The sequence below is a fragment of the Carcharhinus amblyrhynchos genome, chromosome 22, assembly GCF_965287045.1.
Source record: "Carcharhinus amblyrhynchos chromosome 22, sCarAmb.v2.hapA, whole genome shotgun sequence".
Lineage (NCBI taxonomy): Eukaryota > Metazoa > Chordata > Chondrichthyes > Carcharhiniformes > Carcharhinidae > Carcharhinus > Carcharhinus amblyrhynchos.
The window spans coordinates 27,916,226-27,929,611 of record NC_137345.1 but is presented as its reverse complement, the minus strand read 5'-3'; the positions used below and the strand labels follow the sequence as shown (position 1 = coordinate 27,929,611).

At 41.6% G+C, this 13,386-nt stretch overlaps 1 protein-coding gene and 1 pseudogene across 3 annotated transcripts in view; both read right to left on the bottom strand.

Annotated features, from left to right (window-relative positions):
• The window catches only part of itpr3 (inositol 1,4,5-trisphosphate receptor, type 3), a 290,731-nt gene that overhangs the window by 166,626 nt on the left and 110,719 nt on the right, over positions 1 to 13,386 (bottom strand). For all 3 annotated transcript variants that reach the window (XM_080210067.1, XM_080210068.1, XM_080210069.1), the window contains exons 5-9: positions 13,041 to 13,199; positions 9,606 to 9,704; positions 8,817 to 8,900; positions 3,163 to 3,309; positions 1,700 to 1,795 (exon numbers count right to left, since the gene is read on the bottom strand). In XM_080210067.1, the coding sequence (XP_080066193.1) occupies positions 1,700 to 1,795; positions 3,163 to 3,309; positions 8,817 to 8,900; positions 9,606 to 9,704; positions 13,041 to 13,199 (585 nt within the window). The remainder of the gene's footprint in view (positions 1 to 1,699; positions 1,796 to 3,162; positions 3,310 to 8,816; positions 8,901 to 9,605; positions 9,705 to 13,040; positions 13,200 to 13,386) is intronic.
• On the bottom strand, positions 1,491 to 1,634 carry LOC145357171 (U2 spliceosomal RNA; annotated as a pseudogene).

Here is a 13,386-nt window from a genome sequence, read left to right as displayed (position 1 = left end):
CGTTGCTGCCTCACAGCGCTAGGCACCCGGGTTCAATTCTGGTGACTGTCTCTATGGAGTTTGCACGTTCTCCCCATGTCTGCTTGGGTTTCCTCCAGGTGCTCTCATTTCATCCCATAGTCCAAAAATCTGTAGGTTAGGTTGATTGGCCATGCTAACTTGTCCCTTAATGTCAGGGGTATTAGCAGGGTGATTAAATGGGGTTATGGGGATAGAGCCTGGGTGGGATTGTTGTCATTGCAGGTTTAATGGACTGAATGGCTTCCTTCTGCACTGCAGGGATTCTGTGGTCCTATGATCCATTTGCTGCACCAGCCTTTTGCCCAACAGTTCTCCTTTCCACCCAGAATAGGTTTGGGTTCCACTGTGGGTACTGAAAAAACTCAGCAGTTTAAGTCATCAAAAGTAATGAATTCAAAGAGATCAAAGATGTATGATGGACCAATCTGGGGCCCCTGTATGGCTTAAGTGGTTTTTCTCTTAATGCGACCCCATGGCTTGATAAGGCCTTACAATAGCACTCTTCCAGAATTACCATTATGCCACAGGTCTGCCATCCCAACCTACTTGCAGAACCTCTAGGATCCATTGCATAAGTTGCACCTTCTTGAAGGATTTTGTGACCTGCCGATTATGCATCAGTGAAGGTTAATGATCTTCGGAAGATTTTTTATGTACCGGGTGCCGATTTTGTTCAAGTGATCTTGTTCCTATGAAAAGTATCAGGGCATCATGGAACAAAATCATCACTTAATTGGAAGTACGGGCAATGCTTTTAACATTAGCCGTAACCACAAAGGTCATTTTAAAAACGTCATGCTGCCTCTTTCAGGCAAGTGTGTGGTTTTACCAGCTTAAAAGTAACTTCAGTTATGTTGAGATTTCCACCTGTTAATACACTAGATACGTAAATTTACAATTTACTTCGTAGAAATATTGACCTCTTTTATCATTCTGGATGCCCATCAAAAACACCTTTACACCTAGGCTGGGATTTGCCAGTCCTGCCATGGTGAGATTTACAGCGGAGGTACTGGGCATTGACTTTTGGTGGGACTGGAAGATCCAGCTGGTGGGTGAGGCTGGAAAGTTCCAGCCCAAGTGTTCACATCTACGAGATGTTGCTGATGTTTGTAATTTTTCTATTATACTTGAATCAATAACTAAAATTGCAATCATGCCAACTTTCAGTCCCAATAATGCCAGCTAGCAGGAGACATAACCATCAGATAGGTAATCCAAACAGTTCTTTTCTGGTTAAGTAATCAAAATCTGCGTGAGATTGCTCTTGGATTCTCAGTCCGCAGATAGTATTGATTTTATTCGTATCTTTTTTTTGTTTTTATTCCAATTCAATTAAATCAAGTCCAATTCAGAGTCTCAAAAAGTTGAGACATTCCCAATCCAAGATAACAAGACAGGGCTCTCACCGCCTGCCTGGGCTTGATCTACATGATCCAAGCTGATTGGAATAGGCATAGCTCCCCCTCCAAGGTTTAATCTCATTGCATCTTAGCCAAAAGACTGAGATGCCACTTTTAAAAATTACTTCAAACGAATATAACCTAATGACTTCAACCAAACACAGCATGTCAATACTACACTTGATCTTAGCCAATAGGCCGAGAAGCAATAGTTGTAGCACAGTGATCTCTCTCTCAAAATAGCATTATTTCTTAAAACAAAGTAATAAGCAAACCTCAGCAGCCAGGTAATGGCCTGTAGCTAAATGTTTGAACCTGTAGAGGCTGTTCCAATGGCCAGCGCCTCCTCTGCAGGGATCATGGTGGACAACCTAAAAGGAGAAAAGGGAGAGAGGCCTTTAATATCAACGAAAGGAAATCAGAGATTAGTACATAGATTGCATAAAGAAAGTCTACAGTAGGGAAGCAAGTGACAAGTTATTGGATCAAGGATGTGTAACAGATGTTCCTGTGGGCCAGAAATTCATCTTGGGATGTGGGGTCAAACAGACCAGTTATACATAGCTCCCGAGATTCACTTTCAATGCAGCCAATTGAGATAAATGTGTAGTACATCAGTCAATCCAACAACAGCCCATTGGAATCTCCATCCAAGATGAATTTCAACCCCATATATCTCTGAAGTCACTTTTGCTGGAGTACATTTTGCATGGTATACATGATAAGGACAGAAAATGGATAAGGGAGTCACAGCCCCTTTTCCCTCGCACTCCCTCACCATCTGGCAGAAGAGAATGACCGACAGGGGAGTTTTCCAATCTAGCAAGGGTAAAGATCTTAAATTCACCTGTGAATGCTGAAGAAACTGGCGTCTCTTGAATGTTGTAACGTGCTCTATTCTCAACCAGTGAACTCCAGCAGAACTTACTGATAATGAGGCATTTTGTTTCTGTTTCTGATGGGTTTTTTATTGCCCAAACCCCTGCATTTTGTGTATTATTACAAAATAGCTGAGTTGAGTTGTTGCAAGTGCAGAAGGAATTTTTCTCCTTCATTTGAAGTCAATGGTTCACAAATACATCTACACTCAAAAATGTCCCTGGAGGGGTGGAATGGCTGGAGGTAAATCCTCCCTTTCACTCACTCTGCACCAACATCATTGAAATTGCAGCCAATAATAAATCAGGGATGGTTCAGGGCTGAAATGATTCCACAATATATGTATTGGTCAGTGCAATATTTCATCTAGATCTGCCAGGCAGAATTAAACCTGGGAAAAATGTTCAGAAGTATTCCAAATGCGAGCCGTAGAAATCATAGAAACCCTACAGTACAGAAAGAGACCATTCGGCCCATCGAGTCTGCACCGACCACAATCCCACCCAAGCCCTACCCCCATATCCCTACATATTTTACGCACTAATCCCTCCAACCTACACATCTCAGGACATTAAGGGGCAATTTTTAGCATGGCCAACCAACCTAACCTGCACATGTTTGGACTGTGGGAGGAAACCGGAGCACCCGGAGGAAACCCACGCACACACGAGGAGAATGTGCAAAACTCCACACAGACAGTGACCCAAGCCGGGAATTGAACCCAGGTCCCTGGAGCTGTGAAGCAGCAGTGCTAATCACTGTGCTACCATGCCACCCTAGACACACATTTTTATCGCAAACAATTACTGCAGCTAAAATAATGCATATTTGACTTTGTGGAATATACAGTCAAAATTACCTCAACTTCCCAGAGTGCGTTTGAGCTTGTTGCTGAGGTGGCAGATTGGCGGAGTGTCGTGCGCAGAAATACATGCAGCTTTGATTTGTATTCGTCGCACGTCAGAAACTTCTCCTGTTCTGCATGGAACAACCTTACCACATCACCCTGCAAGGCAGAACAAAACATTCACATTCAAAAAAAGTTCCAAATTTATTTGGATAGGACAGAGGTTTTCTCCTGATTCCCTCCTGCCAATGCTGTTTCTTTTATCAAGTTAAAAAAGGCATGGAACATCTTGTACCAGTTTATTTTCTGAAAAAATGACATCCCCATCTGAATGACACATGTCATAATTAATGTTCAAAGTGGTCAGTAATTTGTAGCGAGCTAGAAATACCCCATGATTGTGAATCACCATGAGTTGCTGGCTGGTTTATGATACTTGCACCATTAACTTTTCAAATATGGTATCCTATGTTGAAGCACTGCATGATTTCAATGATGTTGCTACGTTCACATATTAACCGCTCATTAAACATGGTGCAGTAAGCTAAATCTGGTAATTAAAAGAGTAAGTATTCTCTTAACCAAGTATAACTGTTGATGATTCTTAATCACTGACCCAGAAAGCAAGCAATTATATGTGTGAACTCTCATTCCTTAAGGTTGTGAATTGTTTTGGGAGATTTGAAAAATGTCAAATCTTAAAGTTTTTGCCATTCTTTACTTATTTTCATTTCTGCCACTTTATTTCTTCCTCTTGACCCAATCTTTCATTCCCTCTGCTTATTTTTCCTATACCTTATTGGATATTGAATTTGCTCATTCTAATTCACCCTCCTTCTTACTCCTTCCTCTGCTTATTTCTCAATCCTTTATTCTCATTCGTGAGGTGACGCACTGAATTCCCAGTTATTCACCATGATTCTAAACTGCCTGGTTTCCGGTCTGTGCCTTAATGAGTTCATGCTTCCAGCAACTTTTACGAGCTTAACGTTTATAAATCCTCAACAGGCATTTTTGTAAGCTTAACTCAGGGCACATCGCAAGATGCTCGTTTCAGCAAAACCTGGCCCCTCTGCTACTGTGCTATATTTTATCAACTAAGAAACCTGGGTGATGTATCAATTAATGGCATTGCACAAAATGTCATGACATTTTTTTTAAAGTAAAAAATAAGGGAACGATGTCAGCAAGCTCAGTTAGTTAAAATTTGATAGTTGCAGAAGGGGAAAGAGTGAGATCATAATGAATCATGGTTTCTTGACAATAAGGAAGTGGAAAAACATGTAGGATGGCAGCTCTGCAGCTTAAATGAAACAAGACAGAAAAGTTCAGAAGACAAACTGACCATGCTAGTATCAATAAAACTGAGAACGACAAAGAATAACTGGGAATACAGTGCATTGCAACAGAGAGATGTTGGGCACAAGAGCATTAAGACATGGTGATAAAATGGAAAAAAATATGAAATCCAATAATCGGGAATATGGTCTGGTGGCTATCGTTTTAAAAGGAAACAAGTAACATGGGAAAGATTTTCAGAGTTGATAGAACTAGGGCTCTGATATGCTGAGAAGCGTATCTGGGAAAATGTGTCCACTGAAGTCAAGTTTAGTAACAATGGAAGATCAGGGGTAAGAAGGGGGGTTTCACATTTACATTCTAAAAGGTGAGCTCATGTGATAAAGGTAATTAAGAGTAACTTCTGAGAAGGTTAGTTCAGATAAGGGAAAATCAAAACAAAGATTGTGCTGGAATTTAATCGCCCGCCCACCACGAGAATCAGAGCGGGTGAGGAGCGGACAATGGGATTTTACGATTTCGGGACAAGCAAGGCTGTAAAATCCCACCCCGTAGATCAGAGGCAAAGATCATCCTTTGCAGTGAGCTGCTTTGAGATTGCAGCCCACACAGAAAAAACTTGTGTTCGCTCCCAACAAGTTATGTCTCGAAAAAGACTATTTTGAGAAACCAGATGCCTCCGTTCCAACTCAGAAGCAGCCCCGAAAGCTATAGGTGCCTAGTGTGGTAACTAGTTCTGGGTTTTGCTAAAAGTTTTAAAACCTTTGGGATATTGTTTGGGGAGGTTTAGTTCTGAAGTTAGGAAAATAGGGTGTCTAGAAATGGGTATTTTTAAAGAATTTGAGGATAACCATTAGTGTAGTTAACTGTTTTCTACTGTCTTAACGACCATTTATTTTGTTTAAAATCATCACAAAAAGTCGAGCAAACTATTCACCGATTTTCTCACCTTTCCTCATATTACATCAGATTGCAAAAATACAGTTCCAAAGTTCCCCTTCATGGTTTTGCAATGCCCTGGAATTCAACATTGGCTCTACAATGGCTGAACTACCAGCTCTTGAAGGGAATGCCAAAGAATCTGGCACTTCTTCAAAAAACATACCATAATGTGAAGCAAGCAGGAACATAACTTGAACAAGAATAAAAAGATTTAAAAATCTAAAACCATGTCCCAACTCTTGTTCAGAAAAACCCCACCCATAAGGGGAGCTCTACGTCCAATTCAAAATCAGTGGGCTGTAAAAAGAAATCTTCACAATGAAGGGTTAGGTATCTGGGATACAAATGACTGACTAAGCTAAGGCACCAAGTCTGGAAGCAAATTTAAGTTCCGCATTTATTTATTTATTCATATAAATTTCATACCGAAATGATGAGAGCACTGATCAGGTGCTTCTCTGCATTTCAGCAGTGGTTTTCCCTGTTACTTTTTAGTCAAGAACCCTTCAAAATAACCCATGTAAGAGTTGAGCCCTAGCCTTTTGTCTAAAAAAAAGTCTCAAAAATATGACTCTTACATAATTATATATGGTATAGTTTGTGGTGCTTGTCAAACAGGTCATGTATTTTGTTTTGGTGGTTAATGCAACATACTTCTTCACGGTTTGCCATGCTAACTGTCAGAATAACCTTTACTATGGACTTCCAGGAGACTGGTGACAGACATCAAACGTAAAAGTAGGAGAAGTGTGCAGGGAAGAGGAATAGATGGGGTTGACAGCCAGAATTCTTTCCCCAGAGTTGAAATGTCCTGTACTAGGGGCATGCAGTTAAGGTGAGAGAGGGAAAGCTCAAAGGAGATGTGAGAGGTAAGTTTTTTGCATTGAGAATGATAGGTCTCTGGAATGCGCTGCCAGAGATAGTGGTGCAGACAGATACATTCAGGGCATTTAAGATACTTTTAGATAAGTACAGTGCACAGTGGTTAGCACTGCTGCCTCACAGCAGTTAGCACTGCTGCCTCATAGCTCAGGGACCTGGGTTCAATTCCTGGCTTTGGTCAGTGTCTATGTGGAGTTTTCACATTCTCCCTGTGTCTGCGAGGATTTCCTCCAGGTTCTTCAGTTTCCTCCCACAGTCCAAAGATGTGTAGGTCAGCTTGATTAGCTATGCTAAATTGTCCCTTAGTGTCAGGGGGACTGGCTGGGGTAAATGGATGGTGTTGAAGGGATACAGCCAAGGTGGAATTGGGATCAGTGCAGACTCTATGGACTGAATGGCCTCCTTCTGCACTGTAGGAGTCTATGAACACATGAATTTACAAGGAATAGAGGGATACGGACCTAGGGCAGGCAAAAGGAATTAGTTTAAGTTGGCATCATGTTTGGCATAAAACTGTGAGCTGAAGGGCCTGTTCTTGTGCTGTGCTGTTCTCTGTGTTTTTGGCCAAAATTTTCAGCACCCTATATGTGCCAAGCTACAGGGTACAAATGTGTTCAATAATGCTAGTCTGTGCCAAATGAAACTGCATAGAAAAACAGGAAATATCGAAGGTGTATCAAATGATCAAGTTAAATGTAAGGCCAAATTCTTAACTACTAAATAAAATGTTAATGACATTGATAAACCGGTCCAACAAGGAATTTAGCACATTCCATCCTCCCCAAAAACCAATTTGATGCTTACAACATGAAATGTATGAACAAGAACTGAATATACAAAAGAACTGTTTGGCTTAAATTCCATTGAAAGCTATTTTTAGCGCCCATTATTCTCATATAGAATTCCTGCCTTTCTATTCCTGTTCAATCTTAAACGCTTTAGAGGCTAACGAATAAAATAAATGGATTATAACCCTGGAAATAATCACATTTTTCTACTTAGGCTCTATTGGAAAACTCCCTGAGAGCTAAATTCAAACACCCCTATGATGCAATATTTACCTACACCTGCTGGTTGCAATGAAGGCAACACACCAGCTTTGTGTTATCTGCTCATTTCAATTATTTCAGCATCCAGATAGTGCTAACTTCCCTCTTGAATGTTTATCTGAATCAGCAAGGTGTCAGTATGGGAATGGCTAGAACCACAGCCTGCACCACTTGAAACAAGCCTGTACATATTAAAAGGAGAGGTGCATTGTGGCTGGAGCAGGTGCTGGTGGTCATGGAGGAAGTAACGCTGACTTCAAAAATACTGAAGAACGGCACACCATGAGTTCAAAGGGGCTCCAAGGTTCTTGGATCCTGCACTGGAGGCTTTGGTGGAGAAGGTAACAGACAGGACAGATGTCCTGTGTTGACTGGGGGCCAGACACATATTCAGAGGTAACCATGGAGGACAATTCCAAGAGGCAAACCTCAAACACTTGAATACCACAAAAGGTTCAATTATCTCAGGCAAGCAGTCAAAGTCAGTGAATGCACCACAACCTAAATAACTGCACCACTGGTCTTTGCCACAGCTCAATGCATCACACACTCATCATAAACTTAACAACAACTTCTATCAATCAGGACTCCAATCTAAAATTTCATAAGCCCCAATGTAGAGTTTTGATCTCCTGACTTAAGAAAGAATATAACTTCACTAGAAGTATTTCAGAGAAGGTGCACTCTACTGCTTCCTGGTATTATGGGTTGTCGTACGAGGAAAGTTTGAGCCTCTATTCATTGGAGTTCAGAAGAATGAGAGATAATCTTATTGAAATGAATAAGATTCTGATGGGACTTGCCAGGTGAATGCTGAGAAGTTCACTTTTGTGGGAAATCTAGAACCAGTGACACAACTTAAAAATTAGGATTCAGCCATTTAAGACTGAGACGAAGAGAGCTTCTTTTCTCTCAGAGGGAAGGATTTTCTGGCCACACTCGTCCCAGGGCCAGAAATATCCACCTGAAATCAAAGGACCTTTGCATGGTCTGCCCCATCCACTACGATTCATTAATCTATGGAATTCATCCTGCCAAACAGCAATGGAAGCTCGCTCATTGAATTTATTCAAGACTGAATGGGGCAGATTTTTTGATCAAAATGGAAATCAAGGTTATGGGGAACAGGCAGGAAAGTGGAGTTGGGGCCACAATCGTATCAGCCATGATTTTATTGAATGGTGGAGAAAACTCAAGAAGCCAAGTTACCTGTTTCTGATTCCTGCGTTGCGTTTAGTGCCCTCGCAGTGTAGAAAGCTCCATTGCCTTTTCCCTAGGTCAAACTAAAACTAATGCCACAACTCCTTCCCCACAGCCCTGTATCTCCTGCTTCAAATAAAGATTAAAATAAATATGTGTGAAAGAAAAGTGGACTTGTAGGTTAACTGTGTTGTGTCTCCACCTGAACCTCAGCACTCATTATCCAAATGAACAGTGCACTGTCAAAAATGATCCTTCAGCAATATGTTTTTCCAACTTTAAAACAATTCATACCCCTTTCAAAACGTCTTCCATATAGTCACTGTACTTCATGAAGAGATTAATCTTCCAGCTTGTGTTGCAGTTCACGGAGTTTACCTAGCATTGAAAATTAAAGAATTAATGGAACAGCATTGGAATGAAAACCATTAGCTGCTTGCTACAGATAACCTATTCAATGCCTACTACCACAAGTGATTTTGCATTAATTTTAGTTATTGTGTGTCAACAGAAGTCGAATCCAAGTTACCTCTGCTCTCAAATACATGTCATGTTTATATAGAAATACTTCCAATAATTTCATCGGATGGATAGGATCTTTTATTTTTTTTCTTTCTTGGAATAATGATATATGATATACAATCTTACATGAAGCTGGCAAAGCACGAAGAAATGCAACCACAGGATGCTAAATCTGCCTAGCTCTCCATTTGTATGGATACTCATCTGCATTTAAAAGATAGAACATAGAAAAACTACAGCACAAACAGACCCTTCCGCCCGCAAGTTGCGCCGAACATGTCCCTACCTATTAGGCTTACCTATAACCGACTACCTTACTAAGTCCCATGTACTAATCCAAAAGTCTCTTAAAAGACCCTTAAAAGACCCACTTTCCTTGACCCTCTCTGCTCTTTGTTTTCCTTTCCTGAAATCCCTTTTAGATCCTCCTTCCTTGTTTTTTCTCATCGCCCTGAACCTTTTCTTTTCTCTCCATCGTTCGCCAAGAATCTTTTTTGTTCTCTTGCTTTCATTATTTCTCTCACATTCGCTGTTGTTCCCTTCTTCTCATTGGATCCTTACCTCCTGACAGCCGGCGTTGTCAAGGAGCTCATAATTGCTTGCATGTAACGGCTGTCCAGCGTTGACTGGATTTAATATGACCTTGTCTCCAACCACCACCTAAAACATAGCATTCGCATGTTGTGAGAAATACAATCAAAATATCATTGCAGTAATATTAAAACCAGCTGGCCACAGTGTAGGCTTTATGCTTTGAAACCGCATTTGGTATCACAAAATTTCAAAATTCATGATATCATGATATGATCATTGAACACCATTAGCAAAACAGGTTTTTTTTAAGTTTATTTATTCATGTCACAAGTCGGCACACATTAACACTGCAGTGAAGTTATTGGGAAAATCCCTTAGTCTCCACACTCTGGCGCCTTCGGGCACACTGAGGGAGAACTTAACATGGCCAAAGCACCCAACCGGCATGTCTTTTGGAAGGGAGGAAACTGGAGCACGTGAAGGTAACCCGTGCAGACACAGGAAGAATGTGCAGACTCCAGATAGATAGTGACCCAAGCTGGGAATCGAACCTGGGTCCCCGGCATTGTGAGGCAACTGTGCTAACCACTATGCCATAACAAACTTGATTTCAGACACACAAAATAGATTTTGAAATCATCATATCCTTGACATAAACTTATTTATTAATTCAAAGAAGTTCTACTTCAAAGTAGAATAGCATTGTCTACTTTTGTTGATAGTGAACCTGGCATGAAATGAATATTTACTTTGCACTCATTTGTGAAATTGACAAAATATGTGCTGCTGTTGCTGCAGTAAAGGGAGTGACTTTCCGTCTCCTCCCGCACTGGGTGGGTACCATTGTTTATTGCCCTGATCTTCTCTTTTCGATTTTCTTCCTTCTTTAATTTTCTTTCTCTCTCTTCCTCCTTCTTTTCCGTCCTCTCACCTTTTCTGACAGTCTTTCTTTTTGATGTTTTTGTCTTTTGACAACAGTGATCTGAGATCTCAAGGAGGTAAGGACACAACTGATTCTGAGATCTTAAGTGTATAATAAAATCCCCATGTCTGATCAGCTTAAAATGGATCCTGCACCAAAGTGAGGAAAGCCAGAAGTTTGTTTAAAAGGAGGAGAGGATGGAGAGAAAGAAAGGATTAAGAAGAGTATTTCAGAGTGCGATAGTTAAAGGCATAACCACCAATGGAAACACAAAATGGGGAGGCACAAGAGGCTAGCATTGGGAGAGTGGAGAGTCCCTTGTAAAGATGGAAGAAGCTACACAGAGAGGGGGTAAAGACAATGAATGGATTTAAACATAAGGATGAGAATTTTAAATTGGAGGCATTGAAGCCATGGCAGGAATGAAGAGCATGGGGAATAGCTAAGCAGGACATTGTGCAAGGTGGAATACAGGTAGCAGAACCGAAGATGAGCTGAAACTTATGATATGGAGGACAGAAGGCTGCCCAGGAGGGCGCTGGGATATTCAAGTCGGGAAGTGAAAAGACTTCACTTCACTGAGGGTTTTGGCACCAAGTAGACCGAGCAGGGGCAGAGGCAAACAAATTCATGGAGTTGAACGTAAGTTGGCTTTGTTATGGTGAAGGCATAGGATTGGAAGCTCAACATGATTTTGAACAGGACGCCAAGGTTGTGAACAGGCTGATGTAACTGTAGATAGTTGCTGAGAAAGGGGAACAGAATTAGTAAGGAGAGCAGGGAATTTAATCTGGAGGGCCACAACAATGGCTTTGGTCTAGATTTGTTTAACTGGAGGAACTTATGTTTCTGGATGTTTGTCAAAATAATCCATGAGCACAGAGTCAATGGAGAAACCAGGTGAGGTGGTGGAGAAGGACTAAACCCTGGTGCAGATACCATAGTGGCAGTACGTAGGTGACAAAGGACCAAGGATCAACCTTTGAAGGTGATTCCAGAAGTAAATAACGTAGTGGGGGGTCACTGCCTGAGATTCTCTGGATAAGATAGGACAAGTAGGAGTAGAACCAAGCCAGGTTAATTCCATAAACCAGGGTATTGGAAGAGAGGATTTGAAGGAGGATAGTGGGGTAACAATGACAAAGGGAGATAGAGAAGGATGGCGAAGGAAAAGCCACAATGGCTACAGTCAGACAAAGCGTTGTGACATTGTCTGGAGCTGTTTCTGAAGAATGAGGGGAGATCTCATTGAGACATATAAGATGATGAATGGGATGGATAGGATAGAGGTGGAGAGACTCTTCCCGCTCAGAAAGGACCGTAGGACTAGGGGGCACAGCCTCAAGATAAAGGGGGGGCGGTTTAGAACGGAGTTGAGGAAGAACTTCTTCACTCAAAGGGTGGTGAATCTCTGGAATTCTCTGCCCGTTGAAGTGGTGGAGGCTACCTCGCTAAATATTTTTAAGACGCGGGTTGATGGGTTTTTGATAAGCGAGGGGATTAAGGGTTATGGGGAGAGGGCGGGAATGTGGAACTGAGCCACAACAGATCAGCCATGATCTTATTGAATGGCGGGGCAGGCTCGAAGGGCCAGATGGCCTACTCCTGCTCCTATTTCTTATGTTCTTATGTTCACAGACTTGAGAAGAAAGAGAGGTCAGCAGCAAGGTAATAGTTTGCAAGAGTAAAGCTTTCAGAGGAGGGTGTAATGAAAGGGAGATAGGCTTCAGGGAGGAAACTAGCATGGTGGCCAGGAAAGGAGGTAAGATAGCCAGCATTACAGTGATTTAGGATCAAGAGAGAAGGCAATGGAGCTCAGGAGCACATCAAGCTTGGAAATGGCAGAGAAAGGAGAGGAACAACTGAGGAAGAAACAGATTATGAATATAGCAGTGGACAGCCTGGAGTGGCATGGTGGCACAGTCGTTAACAATGCTACCTCACAGCACCAGGGACCTGGGTTCGATTCCGGGCTTAGGTCACTGTCGGTGTGAAGTTTGCACAGTCACCCTGTGTCTGCTTGGGTTTCCTCCAGGTGTTCTGGTTTCTTCCCACATTCCAGAGATGTGGGGGTTAGGTTGAGTGGCCATATTGTCCCAGGATATGTAGGTTAGACAGATTGGTGAGGTAATGTGTGGGCTTGTGGGGATAGGGTCTGGGGTGGGATTGTTGTCCATGCAGACTCGATGGGCTGAATGGCCTCCTTCTGCACTGTAGGTTTTCTATGATTCTATGGAGGAAAGCTTGGTTTGATGGGCAAGAAGGAAAAGAGAAGAACTGGATGAATGGAAGGTCTCAATCTTTTGATGAAATAGTCCATGAACTCTATAGACTTGTTGTGGGCAGTGAGGGGGGAAGGGACTGGAGACATTTTATACTGGGAAAAAGAAGCTGGAGGCTACTTTTACATTCCAGGAAGGTCCTGGAATAGTAGATTGTTTTGGCACATTAAAATGTAATGAATACCAGTTATTTATCTTCCACTGCAATTGTCTTCAAGAACGGCAGGCAATTTTAGACTACTACTGATAAATTCTTACATTGTCTCCATTACTTCGTAACTTCCAAAATGGCTGAATGAATAACCAGGAGCCTTCATTCCCTGTGCCGTCCAGAGTGACTCTCATGGCATTCTTCTCCAAGAGAGCTGGTAACCGCTTATTCACAGTCAAGTATTTGTTGCTTTTCATGTGCAGCAGCTGAAAGTGAAAAACAAACAGGAGTTCAAAGAACAGGGGAATATTTATTTAAAATGTTAGTGTTTCCAATATTAATCGATATTCAATGAGCAGTGCTAACAATCATCATCTGAAATTAAAAGCTTAAGTTATCTATTTCAAGAAAACACAGAAAGGAGCGACAGGTAATATTCCTATTAATCAATGC